General features: G+C 39.1%; 1 protein-coding gene and 2 pseudogenes across 3 annotated transcripts in view; 2 read left to right on the top strand and 1 right to left on the bottom strand.

Annotated features, from left to right (window-relative positions):
- CLIC2 (chloride intracellular channel 2) overlaps positions 1-16,421 on the top strand; it is a 93,191-nt gene extending 76,770 nt beyond the window's left edge. For all 3 annotated transcript variants that reach the window (XM_030806679.1, XM_030806681.1, XM_030806682.1), the window contains exons 4-6: positions 13,622-13,728; positions 14,374-14,555; positions 15,626-16,421. In XM_030806679.1, the coding sequence (XP_030662539.1) occupies positions 13,622-13,728; positions 14,374-14,555; positions 15,626-15,787 (451 nt within the window). In that variant the 3' untranslated portion in view covers positions 15,788-16,421. The remainder of the gene's footprint in view (positions 1-13,621; positions 13,729-14,373; positions 14,556-15,625) is intronic.
- On the bottom strand, positions 259-1,671 carry LOC105738084 (annotated as a pseudogene).
- Positions 2,314-3,378, top strand: LOC105738111 (annotated as a pseudogene).
- Positions 16,422-25,203: the final 8,782 nt, after the last annotated feature.

Raw genomic sequence — 25,203 nt, 5'->3', positions numbered from 1 at the left:
CCTTTCAGTCTATATGTGTCTTTACTAGTGAGGTGAGTCTCTTGTAAGTACTATGCAGTTGGATTATGTTTTTTAAGTCTATTCATCCAGTGTATGTCTTTTAAGTGGAATATTTAATCTGTTTATGTTTACATGTGAAGACTTATTTCTGTCATTTTGTTATTTTTTTCTGGTTGTTTTGTATATTCTTTGTTTTTTTTTTCTTTCTCTCTTGTCATTTATCATTACAGTTTGGTGGTTTTGTGTAGTGGTAACATTTGAGTCCTTTATTTTCTTTATATCCAGGCAAGAAGGATGGCCACTATTCTCACATTGGGAGCAGTGTATAAGTGATTCAGCCTTTCCTTTCTTGTTGGACTCCTTACCCTTCAGACAAATTCCACATGTAGCATTTGGAATGACCTTTGGCTTGTACCCAGGAACTGAGTTGGAGAGTACAGAACGTTTGGAACCATCTTTACTTGGAGCGGCAGCTTTGTCTTTTGATTTCTGTCTTCCCTGAAAAGAGTCCTCCTGGCTGTCAGGAGAGCTTTCCCCTTCAGATACCTTGCCAGAGGAGCTGTCCTAAGTGCCTTTATTTTTCTGCTTCTCGTCACCTCAACCATCTTTGCCGTCATCTGAATCACCGTCACTGTCTAGAGCAGGGAGCTCAGAATCCAGAGTGGCCTCCTACAGGGCTGTGTTTAATGGCAGATACCATAGCTCATCTGGTGAGTACCTCATAATATTCCTGGAACCGTCCGGGGATGAGAGCCACTGGGTAAGAACTGACCTTTGTTTGCACTGTTGGCAAAACTTCCTACTTCTCTTGAGGCACCTGGATAACGTGTCTGCAAGTCAAAATAAGCTCTTCTTTCTTCCATGCGTTCACGGTTTAAGTTGCTGCTTTTTTTGGCAGCTCATTTATTTATTTATTTATGTATTTATTTTGAGACAGAGTCTCGCTCTGTCGCCCAAGCTGGAGTGCAGTGGCACGATCTCGGCTCACTGCAACGTCCACCTCCCGGGTTCATGCCATTCTCCTGCCTCAGCCGCCCAAGTAGCTGGGACTACAGGTGCGTGCCACCACGCCCGGCTAATTTTTTTGAATTTTTGGTGGAGACGGGGTTTCACCGTGTTAGCCAGCATGGTCTGGATCTCCCGACCTCGTGATCCGCCCACCTCGGCCTCCCAAAGTGCTGGGATTACAGGTAGCTTTCTTAATATACTCAGGCACTTTACTGGCTTCAACTTTCTGAGTATTCTGTTGTTACATTTGGGAATACTCTTTGTAATGGTCTGTAATTTGTTGACGTTCTTTTTCTTGTAGAATAACAGAATACTCAGCATGTTTGGCTGGATATTCCTTTATCATTAAAACAATCACTTCATCACTGTGCAGTTAAACCTAGAGTGCACTGAGTTTCAGTAATGATATTTGGCTCTCTCAGGTAGAGTTTCTCCTTGTAAGACAAATCTCGTCTCTCTAAATCTGGATATTTCCTTTTAAAGGAGGTCACAACTAAATATTAACTGACTTGTTCTTGAAGCATATAGTATTCTCCTGTTTCATCAGGTGGCCATTTGTACTCTTATCAAATTTTCTGCTGGATAATAACTAAAGCCAAGACCTTGACTTGAAGTTTCACAACTCCTAGAACTATCTCCTGAGCCCATATACCTCTTTTTGGATGCCTGGGTCCTGTCATTTGAATTATCTTCAATTTCATCCTTCGAGAACTGCGCTCCAGGGGTGGCTGGGTCGCTGTCGCATGGGGACGGCGCCAGAGGCTGGGAGGGCACGGGGCTGCGGGCCGGAATGGAGAAGGTCCGGCGGCGGCGGCGGCGCTCCTGACATCCTCCCGACCCCATATTGTTTTAAATATTTGTTTTATTCAGCATACCCTTTTCCCACATATCTGTAATACTAGGCGTTAGCACTCTTTTTACATCTGTGCCAATATAATACGTATAGTGACGTCTCATTGATACTTAACTTGTATTTCCTTGAATAATAGATACATTTAAGCATCTTTACCTACGTTGTTTGATCATTTGGTTTTGTTCTCCTGTGAATCATCTTGTCAAATCCGTCTGATTTTCTATTAGCTTCATACTGAATAGGCAAAAGCTGGAAGCATTCCCCTTTAAAAGAGGCACAAGACAAGGATGACCTTCTTACCACTCTTATTTAAAATAATATTGGAAGTTCTAGCCAGAGCAGTGAGGCAAGAGAAGGAAATAAAGGGCATCCAAATAGGAACATAGAAAGTCAAACTATCCCTGTTTGCAGACGACATGATTCTATATCTAGAAAACCCCATACTCGGCTGCACTCAGCATCGGAGCCAGGAGCTAGTGGCCGCTGCCATGTCCCACCAGACCCCCATGTCCCACCAGACCCAAGCAAGTGAGGATGTTAAAGAGATCTTGCCAGAGCCAGAAATGGAAAGTACAGACTTCTGAAAATATCTATTGAAAATGAGCAACTTATGATTGGATCATATAGTCAGCCTTCAGATTCCTGGGATAAGGATTATGATTCCTTTGTTTTACCCCTGTTGGAGGACAAACAACTGTGCTATATATTATTCAGGTTAGATTCTCAGAATGCCCAGGGATATGAATGAATATTCATTGCATGGTTTCCAGATCATTCTCATGTCCGTCAAAAAAGTTGTATGCAGCAACAAGAGCAACTCTGGAAAAGGAATCTGGAGGTGGCCGCGTTAAAGATGAAGTATTTGGAACAGTAAAGGAAGATGTATCATTCCATGGATATAAAAAATGTTTGCTGTCACAATCTTCCCCTGCCCTACTGACTGCAGCTGAGGAAGAATTATGACATTAAAATCAATGAGGTACAGACTGACGTGGGTGTGGACACTAAGCATCAAACACTACAAGGAGTAGCATTTCCTATTTCTCGAGAAGCCTTTCAGGCTTTGGAAAAAATGAATAACAGCTGAACTATGTGCAGTTGGAAATAAATATAAAAAATGAAATTATAATTTTGGCCAACACAACAAATACAGAACTAAAAGATTTGCCAAAGAGGGTTCCCAAGTATTCAGCTCGTTACCATTTCTTTCTGTGTAAACATTCCCATGAAGGAAACTATTTAGAGTCCACAGTTTTTATCTATTCAATGCCCGGATACACATGCAGTATAAGAGAACGGATGCTGTATTCTAGCTGCAAGAGCCCTCTGATAGAAATTGTAGAAAGACAACTATGGATGTTGTAATGGATGTAATTAGAAAGATCGAGATAGACAATGGGGATTAGTTGACTTCAGACTTCCTTTATGAAGAAGTACATCCCAAGCAGCATGCAGGAAAAAGAAGAATTCGAAGACTAATTAGGGGCCCAGCGGAAAATGATGCTACTACTGATTAGATTCATCACATTAAACATAGCAATACTAGTTTTTTAAAAGTCCAGCTTTTAATACAGAAAAACTGAAATCATTCCATGTTGATATAAAGTAGGGAAAAAATTGTACTTTTTGGAAAATAGCACTTGTCACTTCTATGTATTTTTAAAATTAATGTTACAGAAGAGTCATGATTTCTATTTTTGACTTAAAGCTAGAAAAGGATTCAACATAATGTTTAATTTTGTCACACTGTTTTCATGGTGTTGATTCTACACTTTCACATACTTCTTAAAATTTTATACAATTGGGCCAGTTCTAGAAAGTCTGATGTCTCGAAGGATAAACTTACTACTTTCTTGTAGGACAGAAAGACCTTAAAATATTCTTATTACTTAATGAATATGTTAAAGACCAGGCTAGAGTATTTTCTAAGCTGGAAACTTAAGTTTCCTCGGAAAAGGCCAGAAGTTGCTTATTCTGAGTAGCTGTGCTAACTCTGTCAGACTATAGGATCATGTCTGCAACTTTTAGAAATAGTGCTTTATATTGCAGCAGTCTTTTATATTTGACTTTTTTTAAAATAGCATTAAAATTGCAGATCAGCTCACTCTGAAACTTTAAGGGTACCAGATATTTTCTATACTGCAGGATTTCTGATGACATTGAAAGACTTTAAACAGCCTTAGTAAATTATCTAAGGCTCTGTGAAGCCAAACATTTATGTTCAGATTGAAATTTAAATTAATATCATTCAAAAGGAAATAAAAAAATGTTGAAAGAGTTTTAAAAATCAGGATTGACTTTTTTCTCCAAAACATTTATAGGCAAATTGTGTTCTTTGTCACTTCTGAACAAATATTCAGATTTAAAATTACTTTAAAGTCCTAGTACTTAACAGGCTAACACAGATAAACACCTTAATAATCTCCTTTCAATTAATATTGTATTTCAAACCACATTTAACTGTCTTCTAATGCTTTGCATTTTCAGTTACAACCTAGAGAGATTTTGAGCCTCATGTTTCTTTGATACTTGAAATAGAGGAAGCTAGAACACTTCATGTTTGGTCTGTTAAACCTGCTACAAAAACCATAACTTTGAGGCATTTTCTAAATGAGCTGTGGGGATCCAGGATTTGTAATTTATTGATCTAAACTTTATGCTGCGTAAATCAGTTATCAGAAATGCACATTTCATAGGGTGAAGCACTCATTTTTTTTTTTTTTTGAGACGGAGTTTTGCTCTTGTTCCCCAGACTGGAGAACGATGGCATGATCTCCGCTCACTGCAACCTCTGCCTCCCGGGTTCAAGTGATTCTCATGCCTCAGCCTCTCAAGTAGCTGGGATTACAGACATGTGCCACCATGCCTGGCTAATTTTGTATTTTTAGTAGAGATGGGGTTTCTCTATGTTGGTCAGGCTGGTCGTGAACTCCCGACCTCAGGTGACCCGCCCACCTTGGCCTCCCAAAGTGCTGGGATTACAGGTGTGAGCCACCGCACCCGGCCAAAGCACTCATTTCTAAACCTTATTATCTAAGGTAATATATGTACCTTTCAGAAATTTGTGTTCAAGTAAGTAAAGCATATTAGAATAATTATGGGTTGACAGATATTTTATATAGAATTTAGAGTATTTGTATGGGGTTTTGTTTACAAATAATCAGACTATAGTATTTAAACATGCAAAATAATTGACAATAATGTTGCACTTGTTTATTAAAGATATAAGTTGTTCCATGGGAGCACACATAGACAGACATACATACACCCAAATTATTGCATTAAGAATCCTGGAGCTGTGTTGCAGACCATAGCTGAAGCAGTTATTTTCAGTCAGGAAGACTACCTGTCATGAAGGTATAAAATAATTTAGAAGTGAATGTTTTTCTGTACCATCTATGTGCAATTATACTCTAAATTCCACTACACTACATTAAAGTAAATGGCCATTCCAGAATATAGATGTGATTATAGTCTTAAACTAATTATTATTAAACCTATGATTGCTGAAAATCAGTGATGCATTTGTTATAGAGTATAACTCATCATTTATAGTATGTTTTAGGTGGCATTATCATACCTAGACAATGAATAACATATTCTCAATAAATTTATATAGCAGTGAAGAATTACATGCCTTCTGGTGGACATTTTATAAGTGCATTTTATATCACAATAAAAATTTTTTCTCAAAGAAAACCCCATACTCTCAACCCGACAGGTCCTTCAGCTGATAAACAACTTTGGCAAAGTTTCAGGATGCAAAATCAATGTACAAAAATCACTTGCATTTCTTTACATCAACAACAGCCAAGCTGAGAGCCCAATTGGGAAGGCAATCCCATTCACAATTGCTACGCACAAAAAAATAAAATACCTGGGAATACAGCTAACTCAGGAGGTGAAGGATATCTACAATGAGAATTACAAAACACTGCTCAAAGAAATAAGAGAAGACACAAACAAATGGAAAAATATCCCATGCTCATGGATAGGAAGAATCAATATCAACAAAATGACCATACTGCCCAAAGCAATCTAAAGATTCAGTGTTATTTCTAACAAACTAACAATGACATTCTTCACAGAACTAGAAAAAACTATTTTAAAATTCTTATGAAACCAAAAAAGAGCCCGAATAGCCAAGGCAATTCTAAGCAAAAATAACAAAGCTGGAGGTATCGCATTAGCCAACTTCGAACTATACTACAAGGCTACAGTAAGCAAAACACAGCATGGTACTGATACAACACCTGTAATCCCTGCACTTTTGGAGGCCGAGGCAGGTGGATCACCTGAAGTCAGCTGTTCCAGATCAGCCTGGCCAACATGGTGAAACCCCGTCTCTACTAAAAATACAATAGTTAGCCAGGCTTGGTGGCAAACGCCTGTAATCCCACCTACTCAGGAGACCAAGGCAGGAGAATCGCTTGAACCTGAGAGATGGAGGTTGCAGTGAGCCAAGATTACGTCATTGCACTCCAGCCTGGGCAACAGAGTGAAACTCCATCAAGAAAGAAAGAAAGAAAAGAAAAAAAGAAAAGAAAAGAAGAAAGAAAGAGAAAGAAAGAAAGGAGGGAGGGAGGGAGGGAAGGCAGGAAGGGAGAGAGAGAGACGAAAGAAAGAAGAAAGAAAGAAAGAAAGAAAGAAAGAAAGAAAGAAAGAAAGAAAGAAAGAGGAAAGAAAGGAAGGAAGGAAAGAGAGAGAGAAAGAAAGAGAGAGAAAAAGAAAGAAAAGAAAGAAAGAAAGAAAGAGGAAAGAAAGGAAGGAAGGAAGGAAAGAGAGAGAGAAAGAAAGAGAGAGAAAAAGAAAGAAAAGAAAGAAAGAAAGAAAGAAAGAAAGAAAGAAAAAGAAAGAAAGAAAGATCAGGCACATAGACCAATGGGACATAATAGAGAGCCCAGTAATAAGGCCGCACACCTACAACCATGTGATTTTTGACAAAGCTGACAAAAACAAGCAATGGGGAAAGCACTCCCTATTCAATAAATGGTGCTGGGCTGGCTAGCCCTATGCAGACGATTGAAGCTGGACCCGTTCCTTACACCATATACAAAAATCAAGATGGATTAAAGACTTAAGTGTAAAACCCAAAACTACAAAAACCCAGAAGACAACCTAGGCAATGCCATCCTGGACATAGGAACAGGCAAAGATTTCGTGACAAAGATGTCAAAAGCAATTGCAACAAAAGCAAAAATTGACAAATGGGATTTAATTAAATGAAAGAGCTTCTACACAGCAGAAGAAACAATCAATAGAGTAAACAGACAACCTACAGAATGGAAGAAAATTTTTACAAACTGCATCTAACAAAGGTCTAATATCCAGTGTCTATAAGGAGCTTAAATAAATTTACAAGAAAAAAATCGCATTCAAAAGTGGGCAAAGGACATGAACAGATGAACAGACATACATGGGGCAAATAAGCATATGGAAAAAAGCTCATTACTGATCATTGGAGAAATGCAAATCAAAACCACAATGAGATACCATCTCACACGAGTCAGAATGGCTAAAAATAAAAATAAAAAGTCAAGAAATAGCAGATGCTGGCAAGGTTGTGGAGAAAAGCAAACACTTATACACTGTTGGTGGGAGTGTAAACTAATGCAACCATTGTGGAAGATAGTGTAGTGATTCTTCAAAGAGCTAACAGCAGAACTACCATTTGACCCAGCAATCCCATTACTGGATATATACCCAGAGGAATATAAATCACTCTACCATAAAGACACGTGCATGAGAATGTTCATTGCAGCACTATTCACAATAACAAAGACATGGAATCAACCCAATGCCCATCAATGACAGACTGAATAAAGAAAAGGTGGTACATATATACCATGGAATAGTATGCAGCCATAAAAAGCAATGAGATCATGTCTTTTGCAGGAACATGGATGGAGCTACAGGCTATTATTCTTAGCAAACTAACACAGGAACAGAAATCCAAATACTACATGTTCGCACATATAACCAGGAGCTAAATGATGAGAACTCATGAACACAAAGAAGGGAACAATATACACTGGGGTCTACTTGAGGGTGGAGGGTTGGAGGAGGGAAAGGAGCAGAAAAGATAACAACTGGGTACTGAGCTTAATACCTTGGTGATGAAATAATCTGTACAACAGATTCCCATGACATGAGTTCACCTATATAACAAACATTCACATGTATCCGAAACCTAAAATAGAATTTTTTAATGAAATAAATATGGTTTTTGGGGGGCCTCCTCTTTCAGCTTTGGAGCCCCCCTCCTTCTGTCTTCTCCCTTCCTTCTTGCCTATTAAACTCTCTGCTCCTTAAAACCAAAAGAAAAAGGAAAGAAAGGAAGGAAGGAAGGAAGGAAGGAAGGAAGGAAGGAAGAAAGAAAGAAAGAAAGAAAGAAAGAAAGAAAGAAAGAAAGAAAGAAAAAGAAAGAAAGAAATAAATATGGTTTTTATTTTTCTCACATAAGAAACTCAGAATGAACCTGGGATGATAGCTCCATAATTTCATTAGGGGTTTCAACTCCTAATCTTTCTTCTCTGCCATCCTTCAATTGAGGCTTCCAGTCTCAAAGTTAACTCATGGTGACAATATGTCTGCTGGAACTCCAGGCAACAGATCTAATATACAAGCCAGCTCTAAGGAGTTTTCACGGAAGCCACACCCAAAAATTTCCATTTACAGCTCATTGTCCAGAGGTAATTCATGTGGTTATATCTAAGTAGTGGTATATAAGTGTGTTATCTGCCATAGTTTGCCCCTCTGACCACCCAAATAAATGTATGTATCCCTCTTCTCATATATGGAACACACAGTTACTACAGTCAGCTCAAAGTCCAGAACCTTTGGATGATGTGCAATATATCTCCATTAGATATTAATGGTCAAGCAGTCAAATGTATTAAAAATTATCTCCACCCACTCTTTGACACACCCATTTTTAAAAGTGAAGATTCGATAACACACAACAACCACTGGTTCATACTAGTTCATAATAGTTACCATGACTTGAAAAAGGACTGAAATATTGTTTCTAAGTTTTATTGTTACAAACACTGCCAAAAGGAATTATCTTTTTACAGGGCCCTCCACAGTGGTTAGTCTTCCATATTGCTGGATATGGGAACCCTTCCATATGAACTTTGTTTTATCTCCTTTTTAAAAGCCTTGTAAACACCCACATTAATGGAAATGGTGAAGTAGGGAATTCCAGAACTCCATTCTTTCATAAAAGCAATGAATAGGCTGGCAAAACTGTCAGAAGCAACTTTTTCAGAACCCTGGAATCTAAGCAAAAATTACAGCAGCCAGGAGAACACTTAATGAATAAAAAATCTAAATTTCAGAGTTCTGTGGCATTTTTGGTTACCTTGATACCATCCTCCAACCCTCAGCCCATCAATAGCCTTAAAAATGGCAGCTTATATTGCAGGTGCAGGTTACTGGTACCAGAGGAAGTGATATTGACCTTATTTTCAATGAACTGTGATTGTGTGGTTGGACCTATCTGGTGGTTCCCTGAAGGATTACCTCAATAGTTTACCTTTTTGTCACCTGCACTAGAGCTTCCCCAGGGCTGAGGCACCTTCCCTGGTGGTGGTTGTGGAAAGAATTTTAAAGCAAATGTATTAGTCACAGCTACACAGGACAAGGAATAACATTTGGGAAAAGCAATAGACAAATTGAAAAATCCCAGGAAGGGCCAGGCGCAGTGGCTCATGCCTGTAATCCCAGCACTTTGGGACGCCGAGGCGGGCAGGTCACCTGAGGTCAGGAGTTCAGGACCAGCCTGACCAACATGGAGAAACCCCATCTCTACTAAAAACACAAAATTAGCTGGGCATGGTGGCGCATGCCTGTAATCCCAGCTACTCGGGAGGCTGAGGCAGGAGAATCGCTTGAACCTGGGAGGCAGAGGTTGTGGTGAGCCAAGATTGCGCCATTGCACTCTAGCCTGGTCATGGACAACAAGAGCAAAACTCCATCTCAGAAAAAAAAAAAAAAAAATTCCCAGGAAGAAAGAAGCTGAGATACTTGGGGGATGCTTAGGGAAATAACGGCTTCAAAACATTTTATGTATTCTGAGGACTATAGAAGACTATGCATGGACCAATTTCTAGATGTGTGCTCACAAAAGAGCTGAGAAGACTAGGCTCTCAATTCTGGCTAAACTTCAGGCACCACACAAGCAGAAAATGAAGGCTAAGGCAGAACTTTAAACTGTGTAGCTAAGCAATGAAGGAGAGCCCCAACACAGAACCAACCCTCAAAAACTAAGAAAGCTTTTTCTTTTCATAGTTTGTTTCTTTGTTTTGCTTCCAGGAGTTTAATAAAATCTCTGTAAAATCAATAGCTGACTAAAGCTAATGGAACAAATATTTCAGAGGCCACACATACCAAAAAAATCTAGGCTTTACAAAATTAGTTAAGAAAATTAACTAAACCAACAACAACCACAATAAGCAGCAACAACAAGACCAGGGGAGTGGGAGAATCAATCAGATTTCCAGAGTTTCTACATTATAACATTCAAAACATTTGGTTTTCAAGAAAAAAAAAAAACTGAGGCATGTGAGGAAACAAGAAAGTATGGCAAGGACAAAAAACCAAACACCGCATGTTCTCGCTCATAGGTGGGAATTGAACAATGAGAACACTTGGACACAGGGTGGAACATCACACACTGGGGCCTGTCGGGGGGCGGGGAGGGATAGCATTAGGAGATATGCCTAATGGGTGCAGCACAGCAACATGGCACATGTATACATATGTAACAAAACTGCATGTTGTTCACATGTACCCTAGAACTTAAAGTATAATAAAAGAAATGAAAAAAATACATTGCCTAGATGAAATACGATCATACATTTATAGCATTTAGCACAGTTCCTGACATAATAAAATACCCAATAAAACAACAACAACAAAAAAGAAAAACCCACAGCTGACATTGTACTCAATAGTGAAGGACTGAAGTTTTTCCCGTTAAGATCAGAAACAAGACAAGGATGTTCATTGTGGTTGGAAAAAATAATTGATATAATTTCAATCTTTTTAAGTGGTTAAGAATTGTTTTGTGGCCTAACATATGATCTATCCTGGTGAATATTCTGTATGTACTTGAAAATAATGTGTATTCTGCTACTGTTGCCCAAAATCTGGGGTTGAAGAGGCCAGCTTAGTACTGGGTTGGGCCTGAAGCCTGGGGCTCTGTGGGTCAGCCTTTTTGGGGCTCGGTTGGAGCCTGGTCTGGGCCTGAAGCCTGAGATTGAATGGGCCAGCCTGAAATCTGGGGCCACTAGGGATGGCCTGGAGTCTGTACCCATGAGGGCTATATTGGAGGCTGAATGGATGCTGACCTAGTACCTGAGGCCATGGGGGCCAGCCTGGAGCTGAGGTCCATGGGTGTCAATGTGGCACTGGGACAGACCCAAAGCCTGGGAGTGTGAGGGCCAGCCTGGAGCTGAGTTGGTCTGGATACTGGGTCTGTGGGTATTGGCCTTAAACTGGGGTCCAAAGGTGCTAGTCTTGTGATGGAGAGGGCCTGAAAGCTGAGTCTGGGGGTACAGTGGCTGTCCTGAAGCAAAGGGGCTGTCTTGGAGGGGTGCAAGCCTGGAGGTATGATCTGGTGCTGAAGGAAGTCTGGAGTCTGAGACCTGCAGGGATGGCCTGGACATTGGGGCTACAAGGGCTGGCCTACTGCCCAAGTCTGTGGGGACCAGCCTAAAGTCTGGGGTAATCATGACCTGTCCAGGGCTAGACTTTACTGTGTTGGGCCCAGTGCTTGGGTCTGAGGCAAAGTCTGGTGTTCACTTACCTCTTCTCCTCCCAAGCAAAGGGCATCTTTCTCCATACTGTGTTGCCTGGGGTTGGGGAAGGCATAACACAGGTAATTTAAAACTGTCCTGCTAAAGTGAAAAATAAAGCAAAAAAGAGAAGTAGTGATGTTAGGGAAAGGAGTGATGTTGCAATGTTACAATTGAGCGTCCAGAGAAAGTAGGGGAAAGACACGATATGACTTACATTTTAACATGATTGCTCTGTCTATGGGTGGAGAATATTCCAGGTGTATGAGGGACAAGTATGGGAGTAGGGAGAATAGTCAGGAGGCTTTGGACTGGGCAGGGGCGGGGGGGTGGACAGATTCTGGATACATTTTGAAAGGTAAACTGACCAGAGTTGCTGATAGATCAAATGTGGAGTTAGAGGGAAAGAGAAGAATCAAGGAAGATATCTAAGTTTTTGACCTGACCATTTCTAGCTTCCAGTGAGTTTTTTTTTATGAAAAGGAATTGAGTGTTTTAGCCTTTGTTTGTATTGTATATATTTAAGGTATACCACATGATGTCTTGATATACATATATATAGTGAAATGATTACTACAGTCAAGCAAATTAACATATCCGTCGCTTCATATAGTTACCTTTTTTATATGGTAAGAGCACCTAAAATCTACCCTTTGCAAATTTTCAGTATACAATATTATTAGTCCTCATATTATATATTATATCTCTAGACTTACTCATTCTACATAACTGCAACTTTGTACCCTTCGACATACATGTCCCTATTTCCTCCCCCCACTGCCCCTGGTAATCACTGCTCTATTCTTTTTTCTATATATTTGACCTTTTAAAGATGCCACACATAAGTGAGATCATGGAGTATTTGTCTTTCTGTGCCTGGCTTATTTCATGTTTATTTATCCATGTTGTTGCAAATGACAGGATTTCATTCTTTTTAAGGCTGATTAATATTCTATTACATATACATATCTCTCTCTCACAATTTCTATATCCATTCATCTATTGATGGGAACTTAGGTTGTTTCTATATGTTGGCTTTTGTGAGTAATGCTGCAGTGAACATGGGAGCACAGATATCTCCATGAGGTGCTGATTTTTTATTGAATACTTTTCTGCATCTAGTCATTATCAAATGGGTTTTCTTATTTGATTTGTTAATGTGGTGAATTATATTATTACATTATTTTAATTATGCTAACTGAGCTTTGTATTACTAAGAGAGGATATCTTGGCTACTTTTTTCCCATTTTCTCCATCCTATTTATTCCATCATTTATTTTATAAGTTGTAATATTTGAAACCAAATTTTTCTTTTTCTTTTTTTTTTTTTTTTTTGAGACTGAGTTTCACTTTTGTCCCCCAGGCTGGAGTGCAATGGTGCAATCTCAGCTCACTGCAACCTCTACCTCCCAGCTTCAAGCAATTCTCCTGCCTCAATCTCCCGAGTAGCTGGAACTACAGGCACCCACTACCACGCCCAGCTAATGTTTGTATTTTTAGTAGAGACAAGGTTTCACCATGTTGGCCAGGCTGGTCTCAAACTCCTGATCTCAGGTGATCCACCCACCTCAGCCTCCCAAAGTGCTGGGATTACAGGCGTGAGCCATTGCGCCTGGCCAAAACCATATTTTTCTACTACTCATGTCTGAAAATGTATTGTACTGACATTATATCTTCTGACAAACAGGCTTTCAGGAGCAAGTATGGAAACCACCATTTGAAACATTGTTTCTACAGATAAATGAGCTTTGGATTCCAGACAACTGATTTCTCTGTGAACTTTAGAAACTAAAGTGTTCTGAGATTGGAAAAAATATAAACTTCTACTGAGAGACTTCTAAGGGTGTTTAGTTTCCAGCACAATGTTCCAGAACTTCCATTTTCAGTATAGTGCAAGCTAGGGCACCTGGTCTCTGTCATGTTATGTGCAAATGATAGTTGAGTCATGTTTCTTTTTAAGGTACCCTCACCTGAGTCCCAAGTACAAGGAGTCTTTTGATGTGGGCTGTAACCTCTTTGCCAAGTTTTCTGCATACATTAAGAATACACAAAAGGAGGCAAATAAGAGTAAGATACCTTTCTTTAAATCTCTATTTTTCTCTCACTCTTCATATTCTCACTCAGCAAAAATAGAATTTTCCTGAATATATAGTATATTTTGGGGACTAGCCTAGTCTTCCCCTCATTCTCTGTACTCTCCTCTGAAATTCCCTTGCATGAATTTTTATTAGATTTAGAACTCAAGATTCAATATAGCAATTACCAACATAGCTCAATTGGAATATTGACATACCAGGTGTGAACTAACTGCAGGACTGTGTACCTTTAAGGTTTCTTAAACTGTGGCACCTACCATTTTCCACGAACATTCTTAAATAGGTTTATTATCCTCTGAGTCACCAGAACTGTGTTTTTTCTTTCGCTTTCTAACTCTTCTGAGTTGGATAACATGTATCACTTTTCTTTCTTTCTTTTACTCTCCTGCCAATGCACCTCCCTAAGAAAAGCCCAAAAGATTTACACTCACTATTTGATCTTACTTTGTCTTATCAGTGAGTAGCTGAGCATTCTAAATAGTTAACTAGATATTGAAGAGCCAGTGTAAGTACTATGTATAGATAGAGGTGTCTAAATATGTGGAAAGCATATTTAGGATGTATTTAGTCAAAAGACAATACATTTACAAGTAACTCTATTACTTCATTGCCTCAGATTTTGAAAAATCTCTGCTCAAAGAATTCAAGCGTCTGGATGACTACTTAAACACCCCACTTCTGGATGAAATTGATCCAGACAGTGCTGAGGAACCCACAGTTTCCAGAAGACTATTCTTGGATGGGGACCAGCTAACACTGGCTGATTGTAGCTTGTTACCCAAGCTGAACATTATTAAAGTAAGTCTTTATAGGGCAGGCTGAATGGGTGGGAGGGGTTTGCCAGTTGCCAGCACAAAGCATAGTGATCTTCCAGTGCAGTATTATTATATTATAGCTTTGTCATTATCATCATCATCATGTGTAGTATATACATCTCTTTTTTCTCTTTAGAGGGAGGACCCATAATGTTCTCTTCTGGGAACTATTAAAACTTGTTTCTTTTTTTTTTCTTTTTTGAGATAGGGTCTTGCTCTCACACGCAGGTTGGAGTGCAGTGGCATGATCAAGGCTTATTGCAACCCTCACCTCTGAGGCTCAAGCAGTCCTCCCACCCCAGCCTCTTGAGTAGCTGGGACTACAGGTGCGTGCCACCACCCCTGGCTAATTTTTTGTTCTTTTTGTAGAGGCAGGGTTTCACCATGTTGCACAGGCTGGTCTTGAACTCCTGGGCTCAAGTGATCTGCCTGCCTTGGCCTCCCAAAGTGCTGGGATTACAGGCATGAGCCACCATGCCCAGCCAAAACTTGTTTCTTTCTTTCCAAATCAGAAGGTATTTTCCACTGTCTTATTTTGTAAAGGATAATAATATTACCTATTTTACAGAATTGTTAAGAGAATTAAATAAACTAAAGCATTTAAAATGCTTAGAACAGTGCCTAGATCATAATAGGGAATAACCAATTTGGGCTATTAGTATTATGATGAATTAATCATAAATTTAACAAATATTTATTGCATAGACTTACGCAGAATTTACTCTTTGAGTCCTATGCCAAACACAGAGAATACGTAAAGAAATAAATTCTTAGTCTAGTGGTGGTGGGTATGTGCTCATTTTCTGTGCTTCCTTCCTCTAAATATAGTCATAATTAAATACGGAATCAATATAAACATGATTGTAAACATGTAGTTTTGTCAACATTTGTAGACAAAACATCAAAATAGTCCAAGATTCGAGTCTACTTCGTAGTTTATTTTATAGTGCTTTTTTGTGTCAATAAGATGCCTTTGATAATCTTGACTTCTAAGATACATTTCTACATAGCAGACATATTACTGATGCCTTTTTTCCCTCTTTTTTTCCCTAGGTTGCTGCCAAGAAATATCGTGACTTTGACATTCCAGCAGAATTCTCAGGAGTCTGGCGTTATCTCCACAATGCCTATTCCCGTGAAGAATTTACCCACACGTGTCCTGAAGACAAAGAAATTGAAAATACTTACGCAAATGTGGCTAAACAGAAGAGTTAGGACAGCTCTTACAGGAGAAAAGGCTATATTTGTGATGAAATTTTACTTAGTGACATATTAGAAAGGTTTTTGCAAATAAGAATATGAAAAATACTGTTTCTTCTATCCAACTCTCTTATGAAAAGAAACTCTGTATTTCCTGTTAGCCATAAACAATCTGTCCACTGTATTTTACAGGTCTTCATACTTTTACTTAATTTTCTTTATTTGTATGGCAAACCACTGCAATCCTGAATGACATGGAAAGCATCACGATCTTTTGCCCTTTGCTTGAATTCCTGGAATGCATACATGTAAGCTAAACAGATGTCTGCAGTTATAAATGTCATAAGTACATTTCCATATAAATTGCTAAAATAATTTCACATTTTTGTTACTTTAATATATACATGAGTTTATTTCTGATATAAATAATAAATTCAGAGAGTGAGCATATCAGAGAGGCAAATTCTTAAAGAATGATTTTTAAAATCAGCTCTAGGAAGAGATCAAGATCAATTGGTCGTAGAACAGCATTTAACGCCTAGAACTATAACCACCTCATGGTCAGAGATGAGAATGTAGCCTTTGTGACCAGATTATATTATTTTTAAATGAAGAAGCACTCATTAAATAAAACATAATTTTAAAAAACAAGATAAGAAACAAAGTCCACTGAATCTTTTATTCATAGAAATGAAAAGGAAAATAAAAAATGTGGCTGACCTAAAGGTCTTCTTGTTGTCCATAAAAGGATAAGGTAAACAGTCCTTAGATAATTACGAAACTTTCTACAAAACTTAAAATGTTACATTACTGTACGTGTTCATATTCACTTGTTAAAGTACTCTTAAATGATTCAAATCTGGAAACAAAAGCTGAACTTAACTCTTGCTCCCTCAAAGCAGAAACACAATCATAAGTGCAGCTTCAAAAAAGGAAAAAATTTTAGGCTTTGGTGGAAGGGTGGAGTTTAGATAAAATTTAAATGAAGTAGCGTTTTAATAGGTTCAAAGAAAAGTAAGGCAATGAGCAAACTCAAAATACTGTCCTTGAAAACCATAGAGTCAAGATAAATGTATAGTGTATGGTTACATGGCAGAGAAATGCAATCATGTTGATAATCTTTCAGATACATCCTCTCATCAGTATATTTCAGAATACATGCAATACACTAGCAAGTTACAATTGATAGAATACATTTGAAATGTTAAATGAAATAAGCCAGGCACAGAAAGACAAACACCACATGATCTCACTCATATGTGGAATTTTAAAAAGTTGAGCTCACACAAGTAGAGGGTAGAATCGTGGTTACCAGGGGCTGGGGAGAGAAAGAAGGCAGAGGCACTGAAAGATGTTGGTCAATGGGTACAAAGTTACACCTAGGAAGAATAAATTTTGGTATTCACTGGGGATGGAGCCAAGATGGCCGAACAGGAACAGCTCCAGTCTACAGCTCCCAGCGTGAGCGATGCAGACGGGTGATTTCTGCATTTCCATCTGAGGTACCGGGTTCATCTCACTAGGGAGTGCCAGACAGCGGGTGCAGGGCAGTGGGTGCAGTGCACCATGCGCGAGCCAAAGCAGGGCGAGGCATTGCCTCACTTGGGAAGCGCAAGGGGTCAGGGAGTTCCCTTTCCTACTCAAAGAAAGGGGTGAGAGACGGCACCTAGAAAATCGGGTCACTCCCACCCTAATACTGCACTTTTCTGACACGCTTAAAAAAGGGCACACCAGGAGATTGTGTCCCGCACCTGGCTCGGAGGGTCCTACACCCACAGAGTCTCACTGATTGCTAGCACAACAGTCTGAGATTAAACTGCAAGGTGGCAGCGAGGCTGGGGGAAGGGTGCCCGCCATTGCCCAGGCTTGATTAGGTAAACAAAGCAGCTGGGAAGCTCTAACTGGGTGGAGTCCACCACAGCTCAAGGACGCCTGCCTGCCTCTCTAGCCTCCAATTCTGGGGGAAGGGCACAGACAAACAAAAAGACAGCAGTAACCTCTGCAGACTTAAATGTCCCTGTCTGACAGCTTTGAAGAGAGTAGTGGTTCTCCCAGCACGCAGCTGGAGATCTGAAAACAGGCAGACTGAATCCTAAAGTGGGTCCTTGACCCCCGAGCAACCTTACTGGGAGGCACCCCCCCAGTAGGGACAGACTGACACCTCACACGGCTGGGTATTCCTGAGACAAAACTTCCAGAGGAATGATCAGGCAGCAGCATTCGCGGTTCATGAAAATCTGCTGTTCTGCAGCCACCGCTGCTGGTACCCAGGCAAACAGGGTCTGGAGTGGACCTCTAGCAAACTCCAACAGACCTGCAGCTGAGGGTCCTGTCTGTTAGAAGGAAAACTAACAAACAGAAAGGACATCCACACCAAAAACCCATCTGTACATCACCATCATCAAAGACCAAAAGTAGATAAAACCACAAAGATGGGGAAAAAAACAGAGCAGAAAAACTGGAATCTCTAAAAAGCAGAGCACCTCTCCTCCTCCAAAGGAACGCAGTTCCTCACCAGCAATGGAACAAAGCTGGAAGGAGAATGACTTTGACGAGTTGAGAGAAGAAGGCTTCAGATGATCAAACTACTCTGAGCTATAGGAGGAAGTTCAAGCCAAAGGCAAAGAAGTTAAAAACTTTGAAAAAGAATTAGACAAATGTATAACGAGAATAACCAATACAGAGAAGGGCTTAAAGGAGCTGATGGAGTGAAAGCCAAAGCTCAAGAACTACGTGAAGAATGCAGAAGCCTCAGGAGCCGATGCGATCAACTGAAAGAAAGGGTATCAGCGACGGAAGATGAAATGAATGAAATAAAGAGAAAAGGGAAGTCTAGAGAAAAAAGAATAAAAAGAAATGAACAAAGTCCCCAAGAAATATGGGACTATGTGAAAAGACCAAACCAATGTCTGATTGGTGTACCTGAAAGTGAGGGGGAGAATGGAACCAAGTCGGAAAACACTCTGCAAAATATTATCCAGGAGAACTTCCCCAATCTAGCAAGGCAGGCCAGCATTCAGATTCAGGAAATACAAAGAACGCCACAAAGATACTCCTCGAGAAGAGCAACTCCAAGACACATAATTGTCAAATTCACCAAAGTTGAAATGAAGGAAAAAATGTTAAGGGCAGCCAGAGAGAAAGGGCGGGTTATGCACAAAGGGAAGCCCATCAGACTAACAGTGGATCTCTTGGCAGAAACTCTACAAGCCAGAAGAGAGTGGGGACCAATATTCAACATTCGTAAAGAAAAGAATTTTCAACCCAGAATTTCATATCCAGCCAAACTAAGCTTCATAAATGAAGGAGAAATAAAATCCTTTACAGACAAGCAAATGCTGAGAGATTTTGTCACCACCAGGCCTGCCCTAAAAGAGCTCCTGAAGGAAGCACTAAACATGGAAAGGAACAACCTGTACCAGCCACTGCAAAATCATGTCAAATTGTAAATACCATCCAGGCTAGGAAGAAACTGCATCAACTAATGAACAAAATAACCAGCTAACATCATAATGACAGGATCAAATTCACACATAACAATATTAACTTTAAATGTAAATGGACTAAATGCTCCAATTAAAAGACACAGACTGGCAAATTGGACAAAGAGTCAAGACCCATCAGTGTGCAGTATTCAGGAAACCCATCTCATGTGCAGGGACACACATAGGCTCAAAATAAAGGGATGGAGGAAGACCTACCAAGCAAATGGAAAAAAAAAGGCAGGGGTTGCAATCCTAGTCTCTGATAAAACAGACTTTAAACCAACAAAGTTCAAAAGAGACAAAGAAGGCCATTACATAATGGTAAAAGGAACAATTCAACAAGAAGAGCTAACTATCCTAAATATATATGCACCCAATACAGGAGCACCCAGATTCATAAAGCACGTCCTGAGTGACGTACAAAGAGACTTAGACTCCCACACAATAATAATGGGAGACTTTAACACCTGACTGTCAACATTAGACAGATCAACAAGACAGAAAGCTAACAAGGATACCCAGGAATTGAACTCAGCTCTGCACCAAGCGGACCTAATAGACATCTACAGAACTCTCCACCCCAAATCAACAGAATATACATGTTTTTTAGCACCACACCACACCTATTCCACAATTGACCACATAGTTGGAAGTAAAGCTCTCCTCAGCAAATGTAAAAGAACAGAAATTATAACAAACTGTCTCTCAGACCACAGTGCAATCAAACTAGAACTCAGGATTAAGAAACTCACTCAAAACCGCTCAACTACATGGAAACTGAACAACCTGCTCCTGAATGACTACTGGGTACATAATGAAATGAAGGCGGAAATAAAGATGTTCTTTGAAACCAATGAGAACAAAGACACAACATACCAGAATCTCTGGGACACATTCAAAGCAGTGTGTAGAGGGAAATTTATACCAGTAAATGCCAACAAGAGAAAGCAGGAAAGATCCAAAATTGACTCCCTAACATCACAATTAAAAGAACTAGAAAAGCAAGAGCAAGCACATTCAAAAGCTAGCAGAAGGCTAGAAATAACTAAAATCAGAGCAGAACTGAAGGAAATAGAGACACAAAAAACCCTTCAAAAAATTAATGAATCCAGGAGCTGGTTTTTTGAAAAGATCAACAAAATTGATAGACTGCTAGCAAGAATAATAAAGAAGAAAAGAGAGAAGAATCAAGTAGATGCAATAAAAAATGAAAAAGGGGATATCACCACCGATCCCACAGAAATACAAACTACCATCAGAGAATACTACAAACACCTCTATGCAAATAAACTAGAAAATCTAGAAGAAATGGATAAATTCCTCAACACATACACCCTCCCAAGACTAAACCAGGAAGAAATTGAATCTCTGAATAGACCAATAACAGGCTCTGAAATTGTGGCAATAATCAATAGCTTACCAACCAAAAAGAGTCCAGGACCTGATGGATTCACAGCGGAATTATACCAGAGGTACAAGGAGGAACTGGTACCATTCCTTCTGAAACTATTCCAATTGATATAAAAAGAGGGAATCCTCCCTAACACATTTTATGAGGCCAGCATCATCCTGATACCAAAGCCTGGCAGAGACACAACCAAAAAAGAGAATTTTAGACCAATATCCTTGATGAACATTGATGCAAAAATCCTCAATAAAATACTGGCAAACCGAATCCAGCAGCACATCAAAAAGCTTATCAACCATAATCAAGTGGGCTTCATCCCTGGGATGCAAGGCTGGTTCAACACATGCAAATCAATAAATGTAATCCAGCATATAAACAGAACCACAGACAAAAACCATATGATTATCTCAACAGACACAGAAAAGGCCTTTGACAAAATTCAACAACCCTTCCTGCTAAAAACTCTCAATAGATTAGGTATCGATGGGATGTATCTCAAAATCATAAGAGGTATGTATGACAAACCCATAGCCAATATCATACTGAATGGGCAAAAACTGGAAGCATTCCCTTTGAAAACTGGCACAAGACAGGGATGCCCTCTCTCACCACTCCTATTCAACATAGTGTTGGAAGTTCTGGCCAGGGCAATCAGGCAGGAGAAGGAAATAAAGGGTATTCAATTAGGAAAAGAGGAAGTCAAGTTGTTCCTGTTTGCAGATGACGTGATTGTATATCTAGAAAACCCCATTGTCTCAGCCCAAAATCTCCTTAAGCTCATAAGCAACTTCAGCAATGTCTCAGGATACAAAATCAATGTGCAAAAATCAATGTGCAAAAATCACAAGCATTCTTGTACACCAATAACAGACAAACAGAGAGCCAAATCATGAGTGAACTCCTATTCACAATTGCTTCAAAGTGAATAAAATACCTAGGAATCCAACTTACAAGGGATGTGAAGGACCTCTTCAAGGAGAACTACAAACCACTGCTCAATGAAATAAAAGAGGATACAAACAAATGGAAGAACATTGCATGCTCAGGGGTTGGAAGAATCAATATTGTGAAAATGGCCATACTGCCCAAGGTAATTTATAGATTCAATGCCATCCCCATCAAGCTACCAATGACTTTCTTCACAGAATTGGAAAAAACTACTTTAAAGTTCATATGGAACCAAAAAAAGAGCCCGCATCGCCAAGTCAATCCTAACCCAAAAGAACAAAGCTGGAGGCATCACACTACCTGACTTCAAACTATACTACAAGGCTACAGTAACCAAAACAGCATGGTACTGGTACCAAAACAGAGATATAGATCAATGGAACAGAACAGAGCCCTCAGAAATACGCCACATATCTACAACTATCTGATCTTTGACAAACCTGACAAAAACAAGCAATGGGGAAAGGATTCCCTATTTAATAAATGGTGCTGGGAAAACTGGCTAGCCATATGTAGAAAGCTGAAACTGGATCCCTGCCTTACACCTTATACAACAATTAATTCAAGATGGATTAAAGACTTACATGTTAGGCCTAAAACCATAAAAACCCTAGAAGAAAACCTAGGCATTACCATTCAGGACATAGGCATGGGCAAGGACTTCATGTCTAAAACACCAAAAGCAATGGCAACAAAAGCCAAAATTGACAAATGGGATCTAATTAAACTAAAGAGCTTCTGCACAGCAAAAGAAACTACCATCAGAGTGAACAGGCAACCTACAGAATGGGAGAAAATTTTTGCAACCTACTCATCTGACAAAGGGCTAATATTCAGAATCTATGATGAACTCACACAAATTTACAAGAAAAAAAACAACCCCATCAAAAAGTGGGCGAAGGACATGAACAGACACTTCTCAAAAGAAGATATTTATGCAGCCAAAAAACACATGAAAAAATGCTCATCATCACTGGCCATCAGAGAATTGCAAATCAAAACCACAGTGAGATATCATCTCACACCAGTTAGAATGGCGATCATTAAAAAGTCAGGAAACAACAGGTGCTGGAGAGGATGTGGAGAAATAGGAACACTTTTACACTGTTGGTGGGACTGTAAACTAGTTCAACCATTGTGGAAGTCAGTGTGGCGATTCCTCAGGGATCTAGAACTAGAAATACCATTTGACCCAGCCATCCCATTACTGGATATATACCCAAAGGACTATAAATCATGCTGCTATAAAGACACATGCACACGTATGTTGGTTGCAGCACTATTCACAATAGCAAAGACTTGGAACCAACCCAAATGTCCATCAATGATAGATTGGATTAAAAAAATGTGGCACATATACACCATGGAATACTATGCAGCCATAAAAAAGGTTGAGTTCATGTCCTTTGTAGGGACATGGATGAAACTGGAAACCATCATTCTCAGCAAACTATCACAAGGACAAAAAACCAAACATCGCATGTTCTCACTCATAGGTGGGAATTGAACAATGAGAACACATGGACACAGGAAGGGGAACATCACACTCTGGGGACTGTTGTGGGGTTGGGGGAGGGGGGAGGGACAGCATTAGGAGATATACCTAATGCTAAATAACGAGTTAATGGGTGCAGCACACCAACATGGCACATGGATACATATGTAACAAACCTGCACATTGTGCACATGTACCCTAAAAAAAGTACAATAATAAAAAAAAGAAAGAAAAGAAAAATTTTGGTATTCACCACAGTAGGGTGACTATAGCAAATAATAATGTAGCATGTATTTCTTTTTTTTTTTTTTGAGACGGAGTCTTGCTCTGTCGCCCAGGCTGGAGCGCAGTGGCGCAATCTCGGCTCACTGCAAGCTCCGCCTCCCGGGTTCACGCCATTCTCCTGCCTCAGCCTCTCCGAGTAGCTGGGACTACAGGCGCCCGCCACCATGCCCGACTAATATTTTTGTATTTTTAGTAGAGACGGGGTTTCACCGTGGTCTCGATCTCCTGACCTCATGATCCGCCCGCCTCGGCCTCCCAAAGTGCTGGGATTACAAGCGTGAGCCACCACGCCCGGCCGCATGTATTTCAAGATAGCTAGAAAAGCAGATTTTAAACGTCACCACAAAGAAATAGCAAATGTTTATAGTGATGGATATGGTAATTATGCCTATTTGATCATTATACTGTGTGTACATGCATTGAAACACCACATTGTATCCCATATATATGTACAATTATGTGCCCATTATACATTTAAAAAAATAAATTTTAAAAACCTTCAATTAACTCTTGGTTTAAAGGAAAAATATAAACCAAAACTACACTATCTTTAAAACAAATAATGATGATGTAAACACTTCATATTAGAATCCATGGGATAAATATAATGCAGTGATCAGAGGAAATTTTATAACACTAAACACTGCTATTAGTAAAAATAAAAGATTGAAAATAAATTGATTAAATATTGAGCTAACAAAAATTTTTAAAATGTGCACAACAATGTGAATATACTTAACACTTCTCAACTCTCTGCTTCAAAATAGTTAAGATGATGAGTTTTAAGCTATGTGTTTTTAACACAACTTAAAAAAAAATGTCCAAAGGGATCTTGGTAGAGCACCAGCAAAAAACAAAAAGAAACTTAGAATAAGTACAACAAATTAAGTAAAAGAACACAAGAAATTAACAAAAAAGTAAGAATTAACAAAAGAGAATAGAAATAACATAGACCTAGTTAATGAATCAAAATCCTTATTTTTTAAAAGACTGATAATACAGACAAACCACTAGCTACATTAATCAAAATAAAACAGAGAAAGCGAAAGTATGCAAAATAAAGAATGGGGAAATAACTATTAGAAGAAATTTAAGACATTATAAGAGACTACTTTGCAGACCTCTATGCAAATAAATTTTAAAATCTAGATGATAGAAATAATTTCCTAGGAAAGTAAAGATTACCAAAAACAACTTTATTAGAGATATAAAAATTACAGAGATCAATCTTCATAGAAGAAAGAGAGAACATTTTTTAAAAAGAAGAAATAGAGAAAATTATAAGGAACTACTTTACCAAAAAGTATCAATCCCCAGATAGTTTCACAGGGAAATTCTACCAAACTTTAAAAGACCGTGTATTCTCCAAGTAACTTTGTGAAACAGTGTTTCTTCTGGAAAATACAAAACAAAATATAAAGAAACTATATATAAACATTGTACTCTAATTGGCAAAGTTGTTTCTCAAGGGGACATGTGTAGACAATTCTGAAACAGCCATACATGTATACTAAGACTGAAAAAATAAGTAAATGAACTGTAGGTGGGAAGTACAAATAATCAAGAACTATGTGGTATTAGATTCGATTCAGAGACATCAGTATGTACTCATGTTTAACTTAATATTGGTAGAGGTGAATATATACAAAAATAATTACACGTGTGTATATACATGAGTCAGTATACATATGTATAGTTCCTAGCCCTGTGTCCTGAGAGGGCCTAGAAGCAATAGTACCCTAGTAGCAACAAGCACACCCAATGCTAAGACTTTGGATTCTAATATCATTCTCCAATAAAAGGAACTAGC

The sequence above is a fragment of the Nomascus leucogenys genome, chromosome X (assembly GCF_006542625.1).
Source record: "Nomascus leucogenys isolate Asia chromosome X, Asia_NLE_v1, whole genome shotgun sequence".
Taxonomy (NCBI): Eukaryota; Metazoa; Chordata; class Mammalia; order Primates; family Hylobatidae; genus Nomascus; species Nomascus leucogenys.
This window is presented reverse-complemented; position numbering and strand designations above follow the sequence as displayed.